The 22052-nt window shown below is 36.7% G+C and overlaps 1 protein-coding gene and 1 long non-coding RNA gene across 4 annotated transcripts in view; one reads left to right on the plus strand and one right to left on the minus strand.

The window, feature by feature from the left end:
* Positions 1 to 588: 588 nt before the first annotated feature.
* On the minus strand, positions 589 to 9258 carry LOC120856790. Its single transcript, XR_005719483.1, has 4 exons — positions 9170 to 9258; positions 5778 to 5868; positions 5165 to 5342; positions 589 to 1082 (listed from the first exon to the last, which is right to left on the minus strand). It is a non-coding gene; the product is annotated as an uncharacterized LOC120856790 (long non-coding RNA).
* DPH5 (diphthamide biosynthesis 5) overlaps positions 8791 to 22052 on the plus strand; it is a 43660-nt gene continuing 30398 nt past the window's right edge. Inside the window, exons 1-4 of one of the 3 annotated variants that reach the window (XM_040232210.1) lie at positions 8791 to 9484; positions 9790 to 9947; positions 13570 to 13694; positions 18161 to 18269. In XM_040232210.1, coding sequence (XP_040088144.1) covers positions 9813 to 9947; positions 13570 to 13694; positions 18161 to 18269 — 369 coding nt within the window. In that variant the 5' untranslated portion in view covers positions 8791 to 9484; positions 9790 to 9812. Of the gene's footprint in view, positions 9619 to 9789; positions 9948 to 13569; positions 13695 to 18160; positions 18270 to 22052 lie in introns of all 3 variants that reach the window. The other 2 variants (XM_040232212.1, XM_040232209.1) reach the window with 2 other exon arrangements.

Consider the following 22052-nt stretch of genomic DNA (forward strand, 5'->3'; position numbering starts at 1 on the left):
TACTGATGCTGTTTTTCCCACCTGAACATAATTTCTAGAGGGCATAGATAGTAACTTATGCTTTTCTTTTTCCTTAAGAATACAGGGCACATAGCCTTACATACAAGACAGTCGATAAATACTTATTGTGTTGAACCAGGGAGAATTAAGGTCAAATAGGTATTATAGGGCTTCCAATTAGTTGTGAAAAGAGTTAAGTTAAATCTCTACATGTGATGGACACTCATGGATATGCAAGAATATGTCAAAAATGTGGTGCTCCAGAAATTTGTATGTCTAGCTCTCAGGGCTTTTGGGGAGAAAGGCATAAAAGTATTCCAAGTAATTTGCATAAATGAGTAAGTCTCAACTCTTACTGTCTATTTGTTCCTGTATTCAGCTGTTTACAGCAGGCTTCCTTGGTGGCTCAGAGGTTAAAGCGTTTGCCTGCAATGCAGGAGACCTGGGTTTGATCCCCTGGGTTGGGAAGATCCCCTGGAGAAGGAAATGGCAACCCACTCCAGTATTCTTGCCTGGAGACTGAGCGACTTCGCTTTCACTTTCACTTTCAGCTGTTTACAAGAGGGGGTGGAAATCCCATAGCTCATTTTAGTTTTGTTGAATTTCACAAAAAAACTGGATTTCATGTTTAAAATAATCAATGTCATGACACCCTGGAAAGACAGAGTTTTTTAATGCTACATTTCTTTGTGGTTTTAAATATTACTAAAGTGAATGTAGAATATCATTAACTTAGGTCTGAATTTATGTTTATTCTCCTGACATTTGAAATAAACTTCTAAAAGTAAGTTTAGAAATTTGGATTGAAACAGGTTCCAGTTTGGATTGACATCAGATTTTAATCAATCCTTGTCTTCCCTTCTTCCATTTAATTATGTTCATGATCATCCACATTGATTTATATAATTAATACATCTCAACTTATTTTGCCACTGAGTAGATTCAAGATTGATATTGCTTCATACACAAATCACTATAATAGTTTATCAAATCACTCCCTTCTGTTTAGTCTCTCCCTTCTCAGTTCCATTAAGCATATCTACTTGATGGCTGTTGTTAAGCAGCAGTCTCACCAAGTCTCTCTACAAATATTGAGCATCTATTATGAGCAAAGCACTGATACAGATGTCACAGAGAAGATAACAACAGGTAAAACACTGCCCTTGTCCTTCAAATCCACAGTATAACTAAAGAAATAACAAGCAATAGTAATAAAACATTAAAGGAAATGAGAAGTGGAAGAAAGGGCAGAGATTGCAGCTCAGGTGAGATACTATAGTATACATTTAAAATATACTATATTTTATACTACAGTTTAAAAGTTAAGATGCCAATGGAATTGAGGAGGAGTATTCCAGGTGGATGTAACAATACTAAGCAATGAGTGGCTGTGAAAGTTAAAACAAAATAACTGAAAGTAATATACAAAGCTTAGTTGCTCAGTCATGTCCAACTCTTTGCAACCCCATGGACTATAGCCCACCAGGCTCCTCTGTCCATGGGGATTCTCCAGGCAAGAATACTGGAATGGGTTTCTATGCCTTCCTCCAGGGGATCTGTCCAACAGAGGGATCAAACCCAGGTCTCCTGCACTGCAGGCGGATTCTTTACGGTCTGAGCCACCAGTGAATCACAATATACAAATAAGATGAGATAAAATAATTTGGGTTCAGCTAGTAAAGAACCCACCTACAATGTGGGAGACCTGGGTTCAATCCCTGGGTTGGGAAGATCCCCTGGAGAAGGGAACGGCTACCCACTCCAGTATTCTGGCCTGAAGAATTCCACGGGCTATGTAGTCCATAGGGTCACAAAGAGTCAGACATGACTGAGCTACTTTCATTTTCACAAACCTGAGCAGCAATCTCATTACATGCTGTCTAATGAAGACTACTCTTTAAAAAGTGCTACTCTAGTACACAATGATACAGCATATAATATTACCTTAAAATAAAAACAAACAAACAAAAATCAAGTAACACAAGATCCAGGGTATGTACTCAAGAAAGAGCATAGCAGGTGAACAATAGTTTAAGAAACAGAAAACTGGTCATTGGGTCAACAGGTGCAGCTGGGCAGGCTGTATGCAGTCTATGTGAATGGCACTTTTGGTGCACTACCTGTTCAAAGGTACTCAGTAACCATGATGGTTTCAGACAAGTGAGTATCTAACTTTGTGGGGGTCTCACTTTGCAAAAGGGAGCTCACTCAGGGGGAGATGCATCTGAAGGCAAGAAATTAAGTCACAAGACTGAAATCAGTTGTATGGTTCAGTCTCTTGAAACAACAGGACAGAGATGCTGGTCCTTAGGAACTAGGTATAAGCAAGGAATCAAGATTAGTATGACTTCTGAGTGTAATTTCTATGTAAGATTATTACAGCTTCTTCAAGAAAAGGACTGGCCCCAGACAACACAATGCCATAATCCCCTCAAATATCCCCAACTTACTGATGGAGATTAACTGGTCAGAGACCAAAATTATTAGGACAGGAAATAATTGGAAGGAAATGTCATCGTATCATTATTGAAGGAAAAACATTTGTCTTTTTTTAATAGTGATTAATACCACATTTACTTCCTTTCATTATAAATAACATTTCAGCTACATTATAATTTTTAAAAGCTTTGTGCTTTAGCTTAGAAATCCGTACATTTTCTGAGTACAAATATACTAATGGCAAGTTCACTTTTTGGTTGAGGGGAAAGGAAAGAATGGTCCCAAGCTTTAGTTAGACACAGAGAAATTCTGTAAAAACCAACTGATCAAAAAAAAATCTTTGTTTGGTAATATATCAATTGTTAATTGTGTAGCACACTGAAGGCCTGTTGATATACACTGTCCATACATTACTACATTTAATCCTCAGAAAACATCTAAAGGCAGTAATATTTATAACGGCAGCTAGGAACTGAATGATTACTGAGTACAAGACACTGTTCAGAGCAATTCATACGCAGTATTACTGCCTGTAATCCACAAGACAGTCCTCTGAGATAACAACCTTTATTATCTGCATTTTATAGATAATATATCTAAGGATTCAGGAATGTTCCTAAGGTCACACTTTTAGCACGGAGGGCCAGAATTCAAGTCTAGTAGTCTGACTTCAAAGCCCAGGTTCTTAATCACAGCTTTCTACTGCTTCTGCAATTGGTATTCATGGCATAAACAGTATCTTTGGTACTACTGTTGCATTTTACCAAGTACCTATTATTTAATGAATGTTCAAAGAGGAACAATAATCAGAAGCGAAGATAAGATTAAAATAGATTCTATTTGAGTCTGGATACCAATAAGCCATTATTTTCAGAAAATGTGATGAAATTGGAAAGTGAGGTGCTGAAAACTGCTGGAAAGAAATAATGCTACTCAGTTAGAGTAGAAAACTTTACTGTAAATCAAGCAAAAAAATCAAATAAAATAAACTAAAATGCAAGGAAATAAGGTTAAGATGAATCATGCCCTATGCCTGCCTGGGATTTAGAAAATGAAAACCAAATCAACTCCAGGAAAATTAAAGTTTGTGGAAATTCTGCAACTTGATATAGACAGGGGTTTAATTTTGGTTAAAAGGGTTTCTAGATTTACCACAGGAAAAAAACCAGCCTCTAAGTAACATAGGTAACCATATTATCTGAATAACTCAATGTCCACAGAGTTTATTAGTGTACATATTTAATAACGACAAGAACTTACGTGGTTTTAAAAAAATATATATTCTGGTTATGTTAAAAAAAAGTACTTTTACTCATCCATATTGAGATTCTGAGATTTATCCAGGCTGTTTTATGTAGCAGTAGTTCACCTTTTTAATTGCTATATAGTATTGTATTGTAGAATGGACTACAATTATCTTTTTAATGCTGAGTATCTAAAATTGTAAAATATTAATTGTTTATAACCCCAGTGAACATTTTCTCTGCTCATCAGATTTTGTGTACTAGAATACAAAGTTCACCTGCATGCTAGCTCTCTTCTACTTTGAATATTAACATATTGGTAGGCAACAGTTATTTGGTGCCAATCAAGTTTACAGTGTGAAAGTCAATGACAGAATGATAGAAATAAAGTTCTCAGAAAAAGTACCTCCGAGTATAATAATAATAATGTTTGCTTAAGATGACTCTTGTGAATCAATAACATAGTCCACCTAGAGGTCTAACTGAACGATGTCAGGATTTCAGAGAACTATAGCGAATGAGGAAAAGAATGAGAACCAATCTTGGTGAAAGATGAATCTGATTCTCATAATCTGATAGACACTGTAGATTACCATAAAATTAATTTCAAACTCCATATCTGCCATTACTGACTGAGTCTTTACTAAATGCCTAATACTGTACTAAGCCCTTAATATGTATTCTTTCATTTAACCTCATAATAATCCTATGAAGGATGGTATTATTATCTCTATTTCACAGATGAGACAACTGAGGTTTAGAAAGGGAATGCGCTACTGAAACCATATACAAGCCCCTGTGTCCCTGTCCTTTCAAGTAAAATGCTTCCCTGGTGGCTCAGACGGTAAAGAACCTGCCCGAAATGCGGGAGACCTGGGTTTGATCCCTGGGTCAGGAAGATCCCTAGAGAAGGAAATGGCAAACACTCCAGTATTTGTGCCTGGAGAATTCCATGGACAGAGGAGCCTGGTGGGCTAGTCTATGGGGTTGCAAAGAGTAGGACACAACTGAGTGACTAACACACAACCAGTTTCCCTTGAGTCTCCAAAGACTGGCTCAATAGTTAATGATTAGGAAATGTGAAGGTTCAGAAATGAAGAATAGACATTGGGTTGGGAAACTGTAACAATTTAGACTACAGATTGTTATCAGTCATCAGTTACCATAGATTCTTTCACATGGCAGAATCACTGATCTCACAGTTCCCTAAAAGATATAAAGGCCTGACACACATTCCTAAGTTGTCTTTAGAGGATGCAGACCCCCACCAGATGAAAACAATGCCCACAAGCACACAGACCCTAGACCGGTTGAGACCCAAAGGTTGATGATGCTTGAAACTTCACCTTGATGTCAACCAATCTGAGAACTATGCATAAGCTGATCACGTCTCCTCCCTTACAATGCCTTTAAAACCCCCTTTCCTAAGCACCTATATAAACGCCAATAAAAATTAATTTTAGAAAACAACAAACACTTACCTGAAAGCCACTGGGGAGTTTGGGTCTTTTGAACACAAGCTACCCACTCCCCTTGCTTGGCGCCCTGCAATAAATGCTGCACTTTCCTTCACCACAACTCAGTGTCAGTAGATTGGCTTTACCATGCACAGGCAAGCAGACCCAAGTTTGGTTCATTAACACTTCTGAGCAGAAACACCTAAATTTAAACCAAAGTCTGAATGATACCAAAATCTGAGTTCTTAATCATCATGCAAACTTCTCTCTGCATAATTCTTCCCTTACACATAATATATTTATAATATATTACTATATGCAGATGTGTACTCATTCATTCAACATATATCTACTGAGCATACGTGCCAAACACTGTTCTAGGTGTTTCCTTCACATTAGTAAACCAAATGGAACAACAAATTCTTGACTTTCTGGTGCTTATATTCTAGGATGGCGCGGACAATAAACATAATAAATTAGTAAATTACACAGTTATGTTAGAAGGTAAATATGTGCTCTGGGGGGAAACAGCAGATGAAGTGACTGAAACTGTCGGTTTTATACAGGTTAGGCCTCATTGAGGAGGTAAATTTTGGCCAAAGACTTCAAGGAAGTGGAGCCAGGAACAAACAGATACCTGTGGGGTGGTGGTGTGGAGAACACCAGGAAGTGAGGCCAGAGAAACAGAAGAGCAGTAAAATGCAATCACATGTGTACTTATGTAACTCCTGTAGAAATGCAGCAAAATAATAAGTTGACAGCTGAGTAGATGGATAAATATGTGATTGAACACATACAGCAAAATGTTAAAACTGTAAAACCTAGGAGGTGGCTATGTGGATATTTACTGTATAACTGTTTTAACTTTTCTATATGTTTGAAACTTTTAATGATAAATTGTTGATGGAAATGCAGTCATACTTGAAACCTGTTTTAAATGGCAAGACAGAAATCAAATCACACAGAAACATTCTGCAAAAAAAAGATGACACTAGGTTTTTTTCTGCTTATATTTGCTGAGGGGGAGAAGAAAAAAGACTGCCATAACATGTTTACTTTATCTACCTCCAGAAAAGTCCTCCAAATCCACACTCCTTTTGAGACATGAAGGCAGGCAGAAAGGTGTGTTTAAGAATTCTATAGTGAAAGTAAGTTCCTTTGACTGAATTTTGAAAATTAAAATATGAAATTACTTCTGTATTTAAAAATACAGTATTTCTTTACCAACTCAGAATAACTTCACTTTCAATATAGATTTCCTGAAAAGAGATAAAGTATACCTTCCTTTGGATTACTAATTATTCTTTATGGCAATGTTCTTTCCCTGTGAAGCTACCTGAAATCACTCAAGGAAAATCTGAAAACTGAAACATGCTTGAAATGATCAGTACATTGGAAAATTTACCTACTCAATACTGAGCATATAAAGTACATGTGACATGTCAGGAGCCTTTCAACATAAATGACTTCCTAAAGCATCATAAGCAAGGCATGTTTATGTTTGATAATTTCACCAATGATTTTTGACTGTCAACAAAATATCACTCTCTGCATTTCATAAAGATTGAAAAAGAAATCATCATAACAAAGAAATTGCTCAGCTCATAGTGAATAATGACCTATTTAACAAACATTTATTGAATACCTACCATGTACCAGATACTGTGATATGCCTTAGGGATGAGACTATAAATAAAATATGGCCCCTGATTTAGTGAAATTTATGGTTTGATAAAGAAGATACACAACTACAAAACACCTAAATTGATGAGTAAGTATGTGTAAGGAGTGTTATTGTAACAAAAAGGAGATACCTAACCTAGTTTCAGGATCTCTGGGACTACTTCTTTGATTTATTCTTAAAGAATGAGAAGGCAATGGCACCCCACTCCAGTACTCTTGCCTGGAAAATCCCATGGACGGAGGAGCCTGGTGGGCTGCAGTCCATGGGGTCGCTAAGTTGGACACGACTGAGCAACTTCACTTTCACTTTTCACTTTCGTGCATTGGAGAATGAAATGGCAACCCACTCCAGTGTTCTTGCCTGGAGAATCCCAGGGACGGGGGAGCCTGGTGGGCGGCCATTTATGGGGTTGCACAGAGTTGGACATGACTGAAGTGACTTAGCAGCAGGGATTTAGGCAGGAGAAAATGGCCAAGGGTATTCCACGCTGAGGTGGCCGCCTGACTAAAGGCAGAAAGGCACAGAGCAGCATGTTGTGGGCACAGAACTAGACAGCTAGAGAAAAAGCTCATGGTAAGTAGCGAAGACAGATGAGACTATAGTATAGGTAGACAATTGTCACATCATGGCTGATCTTGTGGGACATGTTAAGGAGACTGGACTTTCTCTTGGCCTCAAAAGGATTTAGAAGGGGAGTGGCATTTTCAGATTGTACCTTAGCTAGATCTCCTTGGCTCTTGAGAGAAGGATGAATGTGAAGGAGACATGGTGACCAGCTGCAGGAGTGGCAATAATGAGGACCTAAATCAAGATTGTGATGGTAGCCATGGTTTCTATTGAGAAAGAACAGCAGATTGTCAGATTAAAATGTGAGGTGACTTCCAGGTGTCTGGCTTCGATAAGAGTCTATAGATGGTAAAGTCTTCCAGTCAAAGCAGACAATACAGAAGGAAAAGCCAAGTTGAAAGCTGATGGATTCAGCTTTGGATGTGTTAGATTTGACATGCCTCTGGGTTACTCAGATGATTTCCAGAAAAAAGTTAAATACAGGATGCTGAGGAAGAGGTCTGAATGAGAGGTGAAAATTTGAGTCTACAAAACATAAGAGATAACCTGAAATCATGGTAATGAATATTACAGATTTTGTTTGTTTCTTAATGTAACCATTCTAATAGGTGTACAATAGTAGGAATGGTTTTTAATAATTTCCCTAATGTCTAATGATGTTTGGCATCTTTTCAAATGTGTATTTGCTACTCCTATAACTTCTTTGAGGATGTGTCCATATTTAATTTTTTCCCATTTTTAAAACTGTTTTCTTACTATTGTGTTTTGACAGTTCTTTGTATATTCTCAAAATAAGTCCTTTATTGGATATATGCTTTGCAAATATTTCCTCCCAATGTGTGACTTCAATGTTTTCTGAAGACCATCATTTTTATTTTGCTGAAGTACAATTTATTTTTTTCTTTTCTCTATCCTACTTCTGTTGTTTCACCTAAGAAATCTTTGCCTAAGTAAGTCACAAATCTTTTTCTCTAGTTTTCCCTCCGAAATTTGAAGTTTTCCACTTACATCTATGAGTGAATTTATTTTTGTTTATTGTATGAGGAATGAATCTAACAGTGACAGTGGATAGAACCAATCATTAAGAGTGTACAGAATGAGAAGGCCAAAGCCTGGATGAAATTCAGAGAGAAAAGATAGCCAAGGCTAAAGGAAGCAGAATAGAGCAAAAAAGCATTGTCAGAGAAACACAATGAAAATTCTGAATAATCAACATTGCCTGCTGAGATGTGCACTGGAAACTGTCTTTTTGACTTGGATGAGGTCATTAGTGACCTTAGGAAGACCATACTCAGTCATCTCGGCATTGGAACTACATTTAACCAACCACTTTAAGAATTCCCCCTGTGGAAGCGTTGTGGCGAGATCTGAAATCCGTGAGCATTCTTAAAGGTCACTTCTCCAGGCACAGGAGGGTTTTGGGCTTCCCGAACTGATGATGACTGAGGCAGGTTTCAGTCACACACCCCTTGGGGCACTCCAGAATAAGGTTTCGAGGACAAACCCGAGGAATCACGGCCCCGCTGGGAAATTAGAACCAACATTCATCACCAATTTTGCCAAAATGACAGCTCGACAGGAAAGCAGCTGGTTAAATTACAGCCGAAAGAAAAGGCGAGGATGGGAACGTGTGCATTAGGGCTATCTCGGGGCAGACTAGGGAAACCCCTTCCACCCGCCACCCTCTGGTGTTTCTGCAGGAGAGAAGGAAGGCGTGGAGCTCCCTGGTCCAACCTCGCGGCTGGTTTTCCTCGCTGGCGAAAAGCTCTTGCACTTACCTGGTTCCAGGATGGGATGTTTATAAAATTAGGGGATCGTGGGCAGGCCTTGTCCCTTCCCAAAGGCCATGCCGGGGAACTGGTCGGACTCCCCGACCGGGTGAACTTTCGCCTCCCAGCCCCAGCACCCTGCGGGTAAGCCTTAGTGGCGGTGGGACGCGGGGTGCCCCAGCCCGGAGCGCCCCAGCCCGGAGCCTGCAGAAACCACCCCGGAGCCTGCAGAAACCACCCCTGACAGCTAGTCGTGAAATGCCGTAAAGCGGAGGCGCTTTGCGGCATCGTAGGTGAGGCCGGCGGCGTGGATCCTTTCTCTGGGTAAATCCTCCGCTTTGGCAACTACTTCTGGGGAACGGAGGCAGACAGAAATTTGGGGAGGACAGGAATTCAACTGTCATTTTCTCAGCGGGTAATTGTCTGCTCCTAACGTTGTGTAATAAGAGAGAAAGCGGGTAGGGCTATTTAAAAACACTCCAGTCCTTATTTAAAAGGCGTGAAGTTCTTAAATCTCCCGCTGACATGCCGTCCCTCCCCGTGTTGTTTTGGTTTTCGTTTTCATTACTAGATTTTAGGTATCCTTGGTGTAGCTGACATTTGATTTTCATATTCATTTCTTCCTGCAGTCACCCTCCCCCTGTTATTTGAGATGCTTTACATGATTGGTTTGGGCCTGGGAGATGCTAAGGACATCACAGTCAAGGGCCTGGAAGTTGTCAGACGCTGCAGTCGAGTGTATCTGGAAACCTATACGTCAGTCCTGACTGTAGGGAAAGAAATTCTGGTAAGTGCTTAAGGCTTTCTAGCCTCCTGGGAAGACGGATATTTAACAGCTGATTTTCTTTTTACACTAACCTGAATCGAATTTTTCAGGTCTCCTGGTTCAAACCCTTTAAAATACATGCCCTTCTCATGAAGAATCTGAGGAGTACAAGAATGGCAATCATATACTAACCATGTGACTTGGAAAATGAAAGCGTGCTTTTCCTTACAAGTCTAATTGTGTAGCTTTTTCCATTAAATAGGAAAGAAAAGTTATTTTACACTCCTGGGGATAGTCATCAGAATCCCTTATTTCGTGAGATAGCCAAGAAATCCTTTCTGAGTTGAGTGCAAATGAGGTGCTAACACAGCCTTAATGAGTTGGTTATGTATTCAGGGACCAAACTGAAGGCTTTCCCCTTTGAAGTATTTCCACTGGGAATGGTAATCACCTTTCTGTGTGTGTCTTATCCAGAGAGATCTAACCTTTAAATAGACGGTTCCCAGTCAAGTTTATACCCATACACTTGACTGTGCTGAGTGAGTCAGGAACTTGGTAACCATAGAATTTGCTAGCATATCATACATTTAGCTGGATTTGGTTAAAGGCTCAGGAAATTTTGAAAGAGGGGTCAGATTCAGGTTCATCATCAAATTTCAAATAGAATGTAAATTAAGATGCAAAAACTGATGGATATATTACAGGAGGAGGAGAAGATTTTAGGATTGTCTGGTCTATCAAGTCTTCCAAAGAAAAAGGTGACCTAGAGAATTTTCAGTCTTCTGGCCTCTCAGATTAACAGCTCATGGAATTCTGAAGGTCTCACAGTTACTTTAAAACTTGAAGAAGGACTGCTACTTGAATTAGCCATACTTTGAAAGGAAAGGTGTGTCTAATGACCAGCTTTAATTTGTTGGCTTCAATTTAATAGGATGGAGCCACAGGCTCCAAGCTCAAGATCATAGAAATATTCCTTTCTAATTAGTGATCAGGGGCATTTAGAATGAACTTAAAATCTTCTTAGAGAATATAGGCAAATAACAAGTTAGCAGTTTTAAAGAACTGGGCCTGGTTTTATGTCTTTGTTCTGTCACATGTTAACATGTGACCATAGACAAGCCCTTTAACTTTTGTTTCTTACTTTGTAAAAAGAGGACAGAAATGCCTGCCTTACAGGATTTTAGCATAGTGGCTGCACAAAAGTGTTCAGAAATAGGAGTTAATAGACATTTCCAAACATCTCCATGTCTCAATTCCTTCATTTGTCAAATGGACATAATAACCAGTTGGAAGGCTGTTAAGATTATATCATTTATTAGTGTATTTGATACTCCTTTGCAAATTTTAAGTGCTAGCTAAATGTTAATTTTGGTTGCTATGATTTTTAAAGTATTTTTCCCAAAAAAACATTTGAATAATTAATACTTATAGGGTCAAAATCTGGGCCTGGAAGGTGGATGGAAAGTGAGGGAAGTATGGATTAAGAGTTTGGGATAGAGAATGGATAAACAATAAGGTCTTACTGTACAGCAGTAACTGAACTATAGTCAATATCCTTTGATAAACCATGATGGAAAAGAATATGACACTAGATATTATGCTCCTTAGGGCAGGGGTTGTATATGTCTACACTGTTTCCAACATCATGCACAGAGCTTGGCATGGAGGTTGTACACAGTAATATTTTTCAAATGAGTGAATGAACAAAAACATAAATAAATGGTTATGTTAAAAATAATGTAGTACCTGTCTTTCTGCTTTAGCAGTTTCTTCCCTTTTTTTAAATTTAAATTTATTTATTTTAATTGGAGGTTAATTACTTTACAATGTTGTATTGGTTTTGCCATACATCAACATGAATCTGCCACAGGTGTACATGTGTTCCCCATCCTGAACCCCCCTCCTACCTCCCTCCCCATACCATCCCTCTGGGTCATCCCAGTGCACCAGCCCCAAGCATCCTGTATCCTGCATTGAACCTGGACTGGCAATTTGTAGTTTCTTCCCTTTTTTAAGCATTCTTTTTAAAGAGGATCAACCATTTGATTATATTGAGGTATTAATGTGTATTTCTCTTTGAGGATTTTTTTTAATATTCTGTTGTCTCAGATAATGAAATATTTCTTGAGTTAGGATAAGTGATAAATATGGAGTAAACATGATAGAAGTCTTGAGGAGAGAATGGTTTTTCTGTTGTTAAGTCATTTATAAAAGATTGGATTTGATTACTGCCAGCATTAAGCTAGTAACATGTGATTCCTTGATCTTTAAGAAATTTTAGAAGTTCAGAAAAGAACATCATTTCTTTCAGCTTTAAGTAATCATATGTGTGTTCTCTTACATATGTGACTATAAATGTTCTGCAACTATTAAGTTAACTGGGCTCACAAAATTAAATAAGGTATATAAAATGAGTGATTAAGAAAAGATACGTGGTAAGAGGGAAAATAAAACATTTTTCATCCATGAAAACATTGTCATTGGGAACTTCTGGAGCATTATCTCTAAGAAGATGTGCAATGAAAAGGAAAGGATCTTTTTTCACAATTGAGAAACTGATTGTAGTTAAGTATTAGGAAATAATTATCACATGGAACTATTTAGCCTTTATCTTCAAATGTTTAATGATTTGTTCATTTGCTTGACAAATATTACTGAATGACACTTTTCCATTATAGCAATCTTATAACTTTTGACATATGATATAATCCTTATGACTAAAATAAATTTATTAGCATGTAAGAAATAGTATTATTTATCTATGCATCCACTTTTACTGTATTTGAGTTATATATTACTCCACAGGAAATCAGTTATAAGATTCGTGATCTTGCATAATAGGTTGTAACCACTACCCCATGACCACTAGCTCACTCTTACATGCTGCCATTCCAGTTAAGGTCAGCCTCTTGGGTTTATGCTTTGGGGTTGAACTTCTGGGGATTTGTTCACAAGTAGTTTGTATGGAGATTTCCTATATATTTAGAATTCTTTTTTTTCTCCTGCAACTCTGCCTTTTTTTTTTTTTTTTACCAGAAACTAGGAAGTACAGTTTTAAATTAGTCTTTCCTACAGTTATGTAGGAATGATTGCTGGTTTTGTAAACAACTAAATCATAATTTTCTACTATTTCTCATTGAAATTATCTTTTATTTTCATCAGGGTCCCATAGATTTTCCCAAGGAAAATTTAATACAACCCAACTACCATATATGTATGGTAAACATATGTTAAATAAACATATATTATTGTTTAATATATTTATTCTGTAGTATTGTGTTTCTGAAGCAAGTAAGGCTCATGCATACATATTTTCTATTTAAACTACAATGTTTGGCCTAGTCTATTAGACCCAAATTTAGAGGTTAATTTAAAATGCAAAAAGCCTCAGATGTTAGGAGGTCTACCTCCTCTTGGGATATTAAGATAGCCCCAAAGACAGAGTTTAATTGCAGCATGATACAGAGTGCTAGTTCATTGATGAGTTGTATTCAGGGATTAGTGTTTGGATGGTTGCCAGGATTTGCACCAGCCACAGACAAAGATTGTTTTGTGTGTGTGAGAGAGTGTGCATGTGTGTTTGTGTGTGTGTGTTGAAATGGTCACCTGCTATCTAATTTTTATATTGAATTTAAATTTATAGGAAGAGTTTTATGAGAGAAAATTGATCCTTGCTGATAGAGAAGAAGTGGAACAGGAGGCAGATAATATTTTAAAGGATGCTGATATCAGTGATGTTGCATTCCTTGTAGTTGGTGATCCATTTGGGTAAGTCAAAGCAGATACTTTGACTTTTAATTTATTTACTTTTTTCATCATTAAGAATTACTATATTTAGAACTTTGTCTTCCAGATGCTGATAGGAGACTCTGTTTACATAGGCTGTATCTAAAATCTTATAAACTTTGGTTATCTTTGAGATTAATGAAGAAAATTTACTTGGGAAAGATGTCATCATGTATCACTTACATTGGTTATCAGGTGTCAAGTTTATGTTGTTGCTTCTGCTTTTGTTTAGAAAGTCACTTAGGACATCAAATAATAAAGTAGTATATTGTTATTAAATAAGTATATTGCATTATCAAGAGTCATACATGCCATTTATTTTGCAGGTAAGTGCAAGTGTCTTCTGCTTGCTTTGTCTTAGACTCCCCCTCTTCCTGCCCCGTTTTAATCATCTGCTATTTAGTGATACTGCTGTCATTTTACTTGCCTTGAATTTATCATTTATGAAGCCTCAGATTTCAATTTCTTATATCCACTGGGAGCTCTGTTCTTGCCCACATTACTGCAAAGATGGGCTTGTACTTGTCTAGTCAAGCATCATCAATCTCTAATGTCAAGCCAAATAGAACAATTCTTTTTCTCCAGCTGGTGACCCAAAATCTATGTCACAGATTTAAGGAACATAAGGACAATTAAGTCACTTTGAGCCCACCATCAAGGATATTTTTCAAAACAATGGAGTTACATGTACACGTGTCTGTCAAAAAGAAAATAATTTATATCAATATGAGGTTTCAGAGATTATGTATCATTATTAATATTGGTTGCGAATGGTATCCAGTCATTGACAAAGTCCAGGAAACCAATGCTACTTGAAGTAAGATTTGCAGATTGTTACCAGCCTATAAACTTACCACTTCATGATGAGATAAGTACAGAAATTGAAAGTAAGCATTTAGACACTTTTGTAACAATTTCACAAAATAATTTTATCTCTGCTGAAACTAATAATCACAATCTCATTGACATTCTTAGAAGATCACTAAATATGTGGGTGAATGGACTTTAGGGAGGCAAAGTAGCCCTGGTGTAAGAGAGAAAAAGACAAATTGGGGAAAATTTAGAAGGAAAAAATGCTCAGATGTATGTAATAGATGAGGAAAGGAAAGAAGTAAGTCTTCAAGTATTCTGGCTTTAGTAACTGAGTAGTTGATGCTGCCATTTTCTGAAATAATGAAAACCAGCAAGGAAGAGGGCTGGGGGAAACAGGAATTGGTCCTGGAAACGTTTTAGCTTTCATGACCTGCTAATGGAGCTCAGGGGAGAATCTATCCTGGTTATATGACTTTTAAAGCCACCCATATCTAGATATTTAAAAGCAGAGGAATGGGTGGAATTACTCTAGGAAAGAATAAGAGCAAGAAAAGAAGACCTAGGATGGGTCAGTCCCTAGGATTCTGGCATTTCATGATCTCTCAAGAGCAGAGGAAAATAAAAACCGTTAGAGTTGTGCTAAAGCAGAGGCCAAGGAAAGAGAATGTTTTAGAACAGAAAGAGTGGTCAACTTGGATGTACTGCTGAAATGTTGAGTAGAAGGCAAGGATAGAAAAGTCTGTGTAATTTAAAGACTGTATGGAGGAGTTGGTGTGGGGCAAAGGTCAGGTTTAACAGTTGAAGATTGTGAGGTAGGATGGGGGGAAGTTGGGGAGAAAGGGAAATTTCAGTCTAAATGAAAAAACCTGAGGCCCAGAGAAAGTACTGCCGTGCTACTCAGAATCCTTCAGTGACTTCGTGGCCTTAAATCTTTTAACAGTTTATCTACGTTTTCCACTGGCTGCTCCTCTTTTTGACTGTGGTAGAACCAAGCTATTTTGTAAATGTTTCACAATATTCATTTTCTGTTTCTTTGCTCATGCTTTTCCCTTAAAACAGACTGTTCTTCCCAGTTTCTATTTAGTAAAATAATAGATTCTTTGAGACCCAACTTAGATGCCACCTCTTCTAAGAATCTTCCCATGTTCTATTCAGGAGTAAATGCTTTTTTTAAAAAAAAAAAAAACTTCTAGCGAATTAATTTCCCTCATGTCAGTGACTAGTCATATATAACATTGTATTCATATTTATGTGGTACTTACTGTACTGTAGTTGTTTTTCATTTACCCACTGTATTACTATTCAGATATATTAGTCATTGGAGATGATGATAAGGAAGGTATAAATTTTAATTGGGCCTTGAAAAATTTGAATTTAAATTAATTAAATGGATAAACCAGGAATGGAATACAAAATGTAAAAGGCACTGAAATGCTTGCTTATATATGACGAAAAAATGTACTGTGTTTAAATTTAAGCCCCTTTCTACTTATTTGAATAAAAATTTCAAAAAGAAGGGAAAATTGTTTACTCAATCTTAAATTATTTTTTGTAATTTTTTTTAATTTTTCAAATATTTAAAAATTTATAAAATTTATCATTTTAGGCATTTTTTGACAGTTCAGTAGCATTAAGAACATTCATATCATTGTGCATCTATCGGCACCATCCATCTCCAGTAATCTTAAATTCATGAAGAAGGTACTTGAAAGTCAGTTAAGTCAGTTGGTGTAGTTCTCATCTTTGCCCTTTTATCTGGATAGTTTAAAGCAATGTGGAAGTTAATCACATAAAGAATGTAAATGACTTTAAAATATACTGCATCAGTAGATCTGACTTAGTCATGTGAGAGATGACAGTGCTAAGCCTTCTATCCCCATAAAGAACAGTTGAACAAGGTTGTCATTAAACGGATTCTTTCTAAAGATAGTTCTGTTTTTATTCCATTCTCTATTTTAATGTGCTCTGTAACTATATGTATTTTATAATAAATGAACACGTAATTTTTTATCTTTATGTTGTGTGCCATTTCCTTCATGGCATGCATGTGCATGCACAGACACACAGACATACACACACATGTGCACACACACACACAGACACAGACACACACACACACACACAAATCTACCTTTCTTTGCCTGTCTCCTGTGTACCTTAATGTGAGTCATTTGATTGTTCCCATTCTGCAAATTAATGTTATTATAAAGTAAAATGTAAAATAAACATACTCAGCCTTATATATTCAAACTGATTTTGGATAGAGCCACACATGCCCAGAAATAGTAATAAATTTGTCCTTACACACAGCAGTACACATATGCATGTACGCACCCGCACACACACACCCACACACCCACACACACACAGCCTTTCTCAGTCTACTATAATGAAATATTTTCATGAGCCACAGACTGAGGAATGCCTGGTGTGAGGGTGTTAAACATGTAGTTCATTCCAGTTTTTTTTCTTTTTTTTTTAAATGATGCAATATAATCTAGGTAATTGTGGTAATAAAATAACAGTTTTATCACAGTTTTTCATAGCAGAAATCTGAGAAGCTCATTTAATCACATTTGTAGCAGTTTCACAAAATCAAATCACTTTGCCAGGTCATTAAATCTTCATAGTATACCAACCACATCTGGTCATTTTAAATGAACTTGTAAAAAAGAGAATAATTCTAAACCAGTTTTTCTTTCTGCTCATCAAGTAACTAATTTCATTTCCCCTTATCTTAGTGTTAACTAGTGAAATTCTGTTTGAAAGGGATATTAAAAACGTTCTTTACAACAGACATTTGTATTTTTTAAAAAAGCTTATTCTAAGTCAAATTAATGATTATTTTTATAGTAGCTGTTGTTTCATTTTATGTATGTGATTAAAAACAGACTTCCCTGGTGGGCATTTGTTAATCTGTTTCTGGCTGCCTCATGGGGTAAAAGCCCTTGATCTTGCTACTTGGTATGCGTTGACCAGTTGACAGGTTCTGCTTGTTTGTATGTAGTTTCTCAAACATGCTAATGTTGCTTTCCCCAGTTGGGCCTGGAGTTTTCATCAAGGGGGATACAAGCTGTTAATAATGCAGTTCTAAATTGATTTGGGGTTAAGTTTCACAGTATCCATATTTATGTTTACACATATTCTCTCTTTACAGTATCCATATTTATGTTTACACATATTCTCTCTTTACCCTGAGAATCAAAGCCTTCAAAATAGAGCAGAAATTAACAAGTAGTCTAGTTGTGCTATAATGTGAAACTTTGTCACAGAAATTATAAGAGATTAGAGGTCAAAATATTTGAGAATTGCTTCTCAAGTTCAATTGCTGAGTAATATTCCACAGATGTCTTTTGCAGGTATTAACAGAATAAAAAGATCAAGTTAAAAGTTCCCTTTTTCCTGTAGCTGCCAAGGCTGCTTTAAGAGTGTTAAAGGCATAATTTAACATTGTACAGGGCCTGTGTAAACTTATACACTTGCCAGCTTAAGCAGGTGCTTTGAAATATTTGAGGGAGAACAGTGACCTTAACTGATTCTTCTTGACTGTTTGGGCTCATGAAATGTTGTAGATTTACTGTCTTAAAAAGTCAATTTTTGTTAGTTTAACCCAACCTGATCTTTTCTCACTACAGGGCTACAACACACAGTGATCTTATTCTGAGAGCAACGAAACTGGGGATCCCTTACAGAGTTATTCACAATGCGTCCATAATGAATGCTGTAGGCTGCTGCGGTTTGCAGGTAATACTACAAAAGTACGGTTTTCTTAGTGGTATTTGGCAAAAATGTTTTTGTTTTCTGCAAATTCCCATAGATTTTATTATATTTCATGAGTTATAAGACAATATTATTTTATATGACTGTGTATTAAGTTTTTTAATACTAGATATTTTATACTAATTTTCCTATACCTTAGACTTTTCCCCCTCCCCCTTAGATCATTGAAATTTATCTAAAGAAAGATTTTAATTCTATATCCAATTGGTACATACAAAAAAGGGACTATAACTCAATTGGTTAAGTATTCCTAAAACCTTTTTACATTATTCCAAATGACTTGCTCTGCATTGCTGAGGGCCATGTTTTTCCACATGGGTATTGTTTTCTGTGTGGTCAAGAGCACTATGATGGAGCACTTCTTAAAATAATACATAAAAGAGCTAAATGCCAGTGATATTAGGCTTTTAAGCCAACTTTGCAGTTACTGATATGTAAAGTTAGTTGTTTTTAACCCAGAAATCTTGGTTCTGAGGAGTTAAAGGAGTACTCTGTAGCTGCATTTAAGATTTTCTATTTCAAAGTTGGAACACGAACACCAGGAACATTCATATTCCAAGTTTGAAATTTGTGTTCTGATGTTCACATGTATGTAATCCCTGGCAGTTGTGACTGCTTATGGCCAACAGTAGTTTTAAGACTCCATTGATTGTTAAGACACAGTCCTATTTCAGATATAATAGGAAAGAGAATTTGCACCTCACAACCTGTGAAATACATCTTCCTGGAATACATAATTTTAAATAACCTTGCAAAGTAAGGGACGACATGAGCTGAGAACTGTTGGCCTGTATTAGTTAGTTTCCTCTCTGTGAATATGAAAGACATTTTATTTTCATGAAATCTTAAATATTTCGTTCATATATGTGGAATATTCTCAAAATCAAATAAAAGAAAAAATAGTAGTTATTCTTTGGGGAATCATTTATGTATTTCCAGTATCTTGGGAAGTATAAAGATAGTTTGATCCTTTCTGCACATTTATTTTAAAGGAAATATAATCATATAAAACTTAATTAATACTTGTATGCTTTAGTGAAGCCCATGGGTAAAAGCTGCTGTCAGTTATGAAGTAGTGGCATGATTATTCTGATAAATGCAGTTTAAAATTTTCTACACACTAGTTAGATGTCCCAGATGCATTACCACATAGAATAAGAGCTACTGATTATTAGGCACAAAGAGACAACTCAGAGCCAGTGGATCACCTAGCCTCTGAATTCAGTGCCAGCTGTATACATGGGAAATCTCAGAAAACACTTTTCCTTTTATTCTGAGGGTCAGTAAAATTCTATCTAATAATTCATCCCTTAAAAAAAAACAACAGCTGTTTACAGCAAGAAGGTACATTACCCTTGGAACTCAGTGCTGTCTCTGGGGCTTTAGAGGGACCTGTATTTTTTGCATTACCTAGGAAGAGTAGCTCACTTTAATTGACTAGTCCTGGCCAGTCATCCCAGAAATATTGCCTTTGGTTCTGAAGAACCAGAGAAAAAGTGTAAATCATTTACCTTTCAATATTCATTACTTGCTTTTGGTTATAAATATGTCCAAATCAGCAAAGAACTTTGCTGTCTCTTTTGTCTTCTAATAAAATGCATACTTAAAAAGCCTTGCCAATTCAAGTCTTCTTTTTTACACTTAAAATTCTTTCTAAACATTTCTGTGTTGGAATAAATTGAATTCTTGATGCTCAGATTCTTGAGTGATTCTCAATCTAATATGCTTTCCTCTGGACAATGCTGCCTTTCAGTCATTTAAGAATGATTGCCAGGAGAAAGAAAAAAAAAGGGCAAAAGTTATCATGTGTTAGATAAAAATATGTGAATCTTATGCTAATTGACTATATATATTTTTTCATATTGGTTTTGTTTCTATATCTGCAGGTTAGTTAGTCCCTTTCCATCATATTTTACTCTAAATTATCTTATGATAATCTATCATTCAGAGTTTTTAAGCCTAAATTTTTAAAAGATCCTTGTCTTTATTATGTAAATCTGTTATCCAGACTGGCTAAAGTTAGACTTGTCCCTCTGATCTTCTACATTGATAAAGAAGTGCAGAGTTATTTTTCTTATGTTTAAAATGAATGAAGGTATTTGAGAAGACATTCACTAAGCAAATTGAAGTTTCTATACATATAAGCCCTCAAGATCATATCCATATTTACATATATTATTATTGTTTTTAAATGTAACTTTCAGTTTTACATGAGATTTCTCTAAGCAGCCACAAAGTATTATTTCCTCATCTTAGTTCTGTTTTCTAACCTGGATATGAAATGACTTACTACTTGTGTGAAAAACAGAAGATAGCTTTCTGTTTTCTGGCTTACGTATTTATGAAATCTCTATGAAAGTATAATTTTTGTACCATGCAAGATATTCATATCCCAGGAGAAGGAGGGATTGATGCCTTAAGTATTGATGCCTTTGTATAGCTTTCTAAGATAAAAAACATGGAAAAATAATCGTATGCATGGCATGCATAAATTTTTAAATAAATGTCTATCAGTATCCTGCAATGTGAAGTCAAGTGGGCCTTAGAAAGCATCACTATGAACAAAGCTAGTGGAGGTGATGGAATTCCAGTAGAGCTGTTTCATATCCTGAAAGATGATGCTGTGAAAGTGCTGCACTCGATATGGCAGCAAATTTGGAAAACTCAACAGTGGCCACAGGACTGGAAAAGGTCAGTTTTCATTCCAATCCCAAACAAAAGCAATGCCAAAGAATGCTCAAACTACCGCACAATTGCACTCATCTCACATGCTAGTAAAGTAATGCTCCAAATTCTCCAAGCCAGGCTTCAGCAATACGTGAACCGTGAACTCCCTGATGTTCAAGCTGGTTTTAGAAAAGGCAGGGGAACCAGAGATCAAATTGCCAACATCCGCTGGATCATGGAAAAAACAAGAGAGTTCCAGAAAAACATCTATTTCTGCTTTATTGACTATGCCAAAGCCTTTGACTGTGTGGATCACAATAAACTGTGGAAAATTCTTCAAGAGATGGGAATACTAGACTACCTGACCTGCCTCTTGAGAAACCTATATGCAGGTCAGGAAGCAACAGTTAGAACTGGACATGGAACAGACTGGTTCAAATAGGAAAAGGAGTACATCAAGGCTGTATATTGTCACCCTGCTTATTTCACTTATATGCAGAGTACATCATGAGAAATGCTGGGCTGGAAGAAACACAAGCTGGAATCAAGATTGCTGGGAAAAATATCAATAACCTCAGATATGCAGATGACACCACCCTCATGGCAGAAAGTGAAAAGGAAGTAAAAAGCCTCTTGATGAAAGTGAAAGAGGAGAGCAAAAAAGTTGGCTTAAAGCTCAACATTCAGAAAATGAAGATCATGGCATTTGATCCCATCACTTCATGGGAAATAGATGGGGAAACAGTGTCAGACTTTATTTTGGGGGGCTCCAAAATCACTGCAGATGGTGATTGCAGCCATGAAATTAAAAGACTCTTACTCCTTGGAAGAAAAGTTATGACCAACCTAGAGAGTATATTCAAAAGCAGAGACATTACTTTGCCGACTAAGGTCCGTCTAGTCAAGGCTATGGTTTTTCCTGTGGTCATGTATGGATGTGAGAGTTGGACTGTGAAGAAGGCTGAGCACCGAAGAATTGATGCTTTTGAACTGTGGTGTTGGAGAAGACTCTTGAGAGTCCCTTGGACTGCAAGGAGATCCAACCAGTCCATTCTGAAGGAGATCAGCCCTGAGATTTCT

This window comes from Oryx dammah, unplaced genomic scaffold (genome assembly GCF_014754425.2).
Source record: "Oryx dammah isolate SB20612 unplaced genomic scaffold, SCBI_Odam_1.1 HiC_scaffold_28, whole genome shotgun sequence".
NCBI lineage: Eukaryota > Metazoa > Chordata > Mammalia > Artiodactyla > Bovidae > Oryx > Oryx dammah.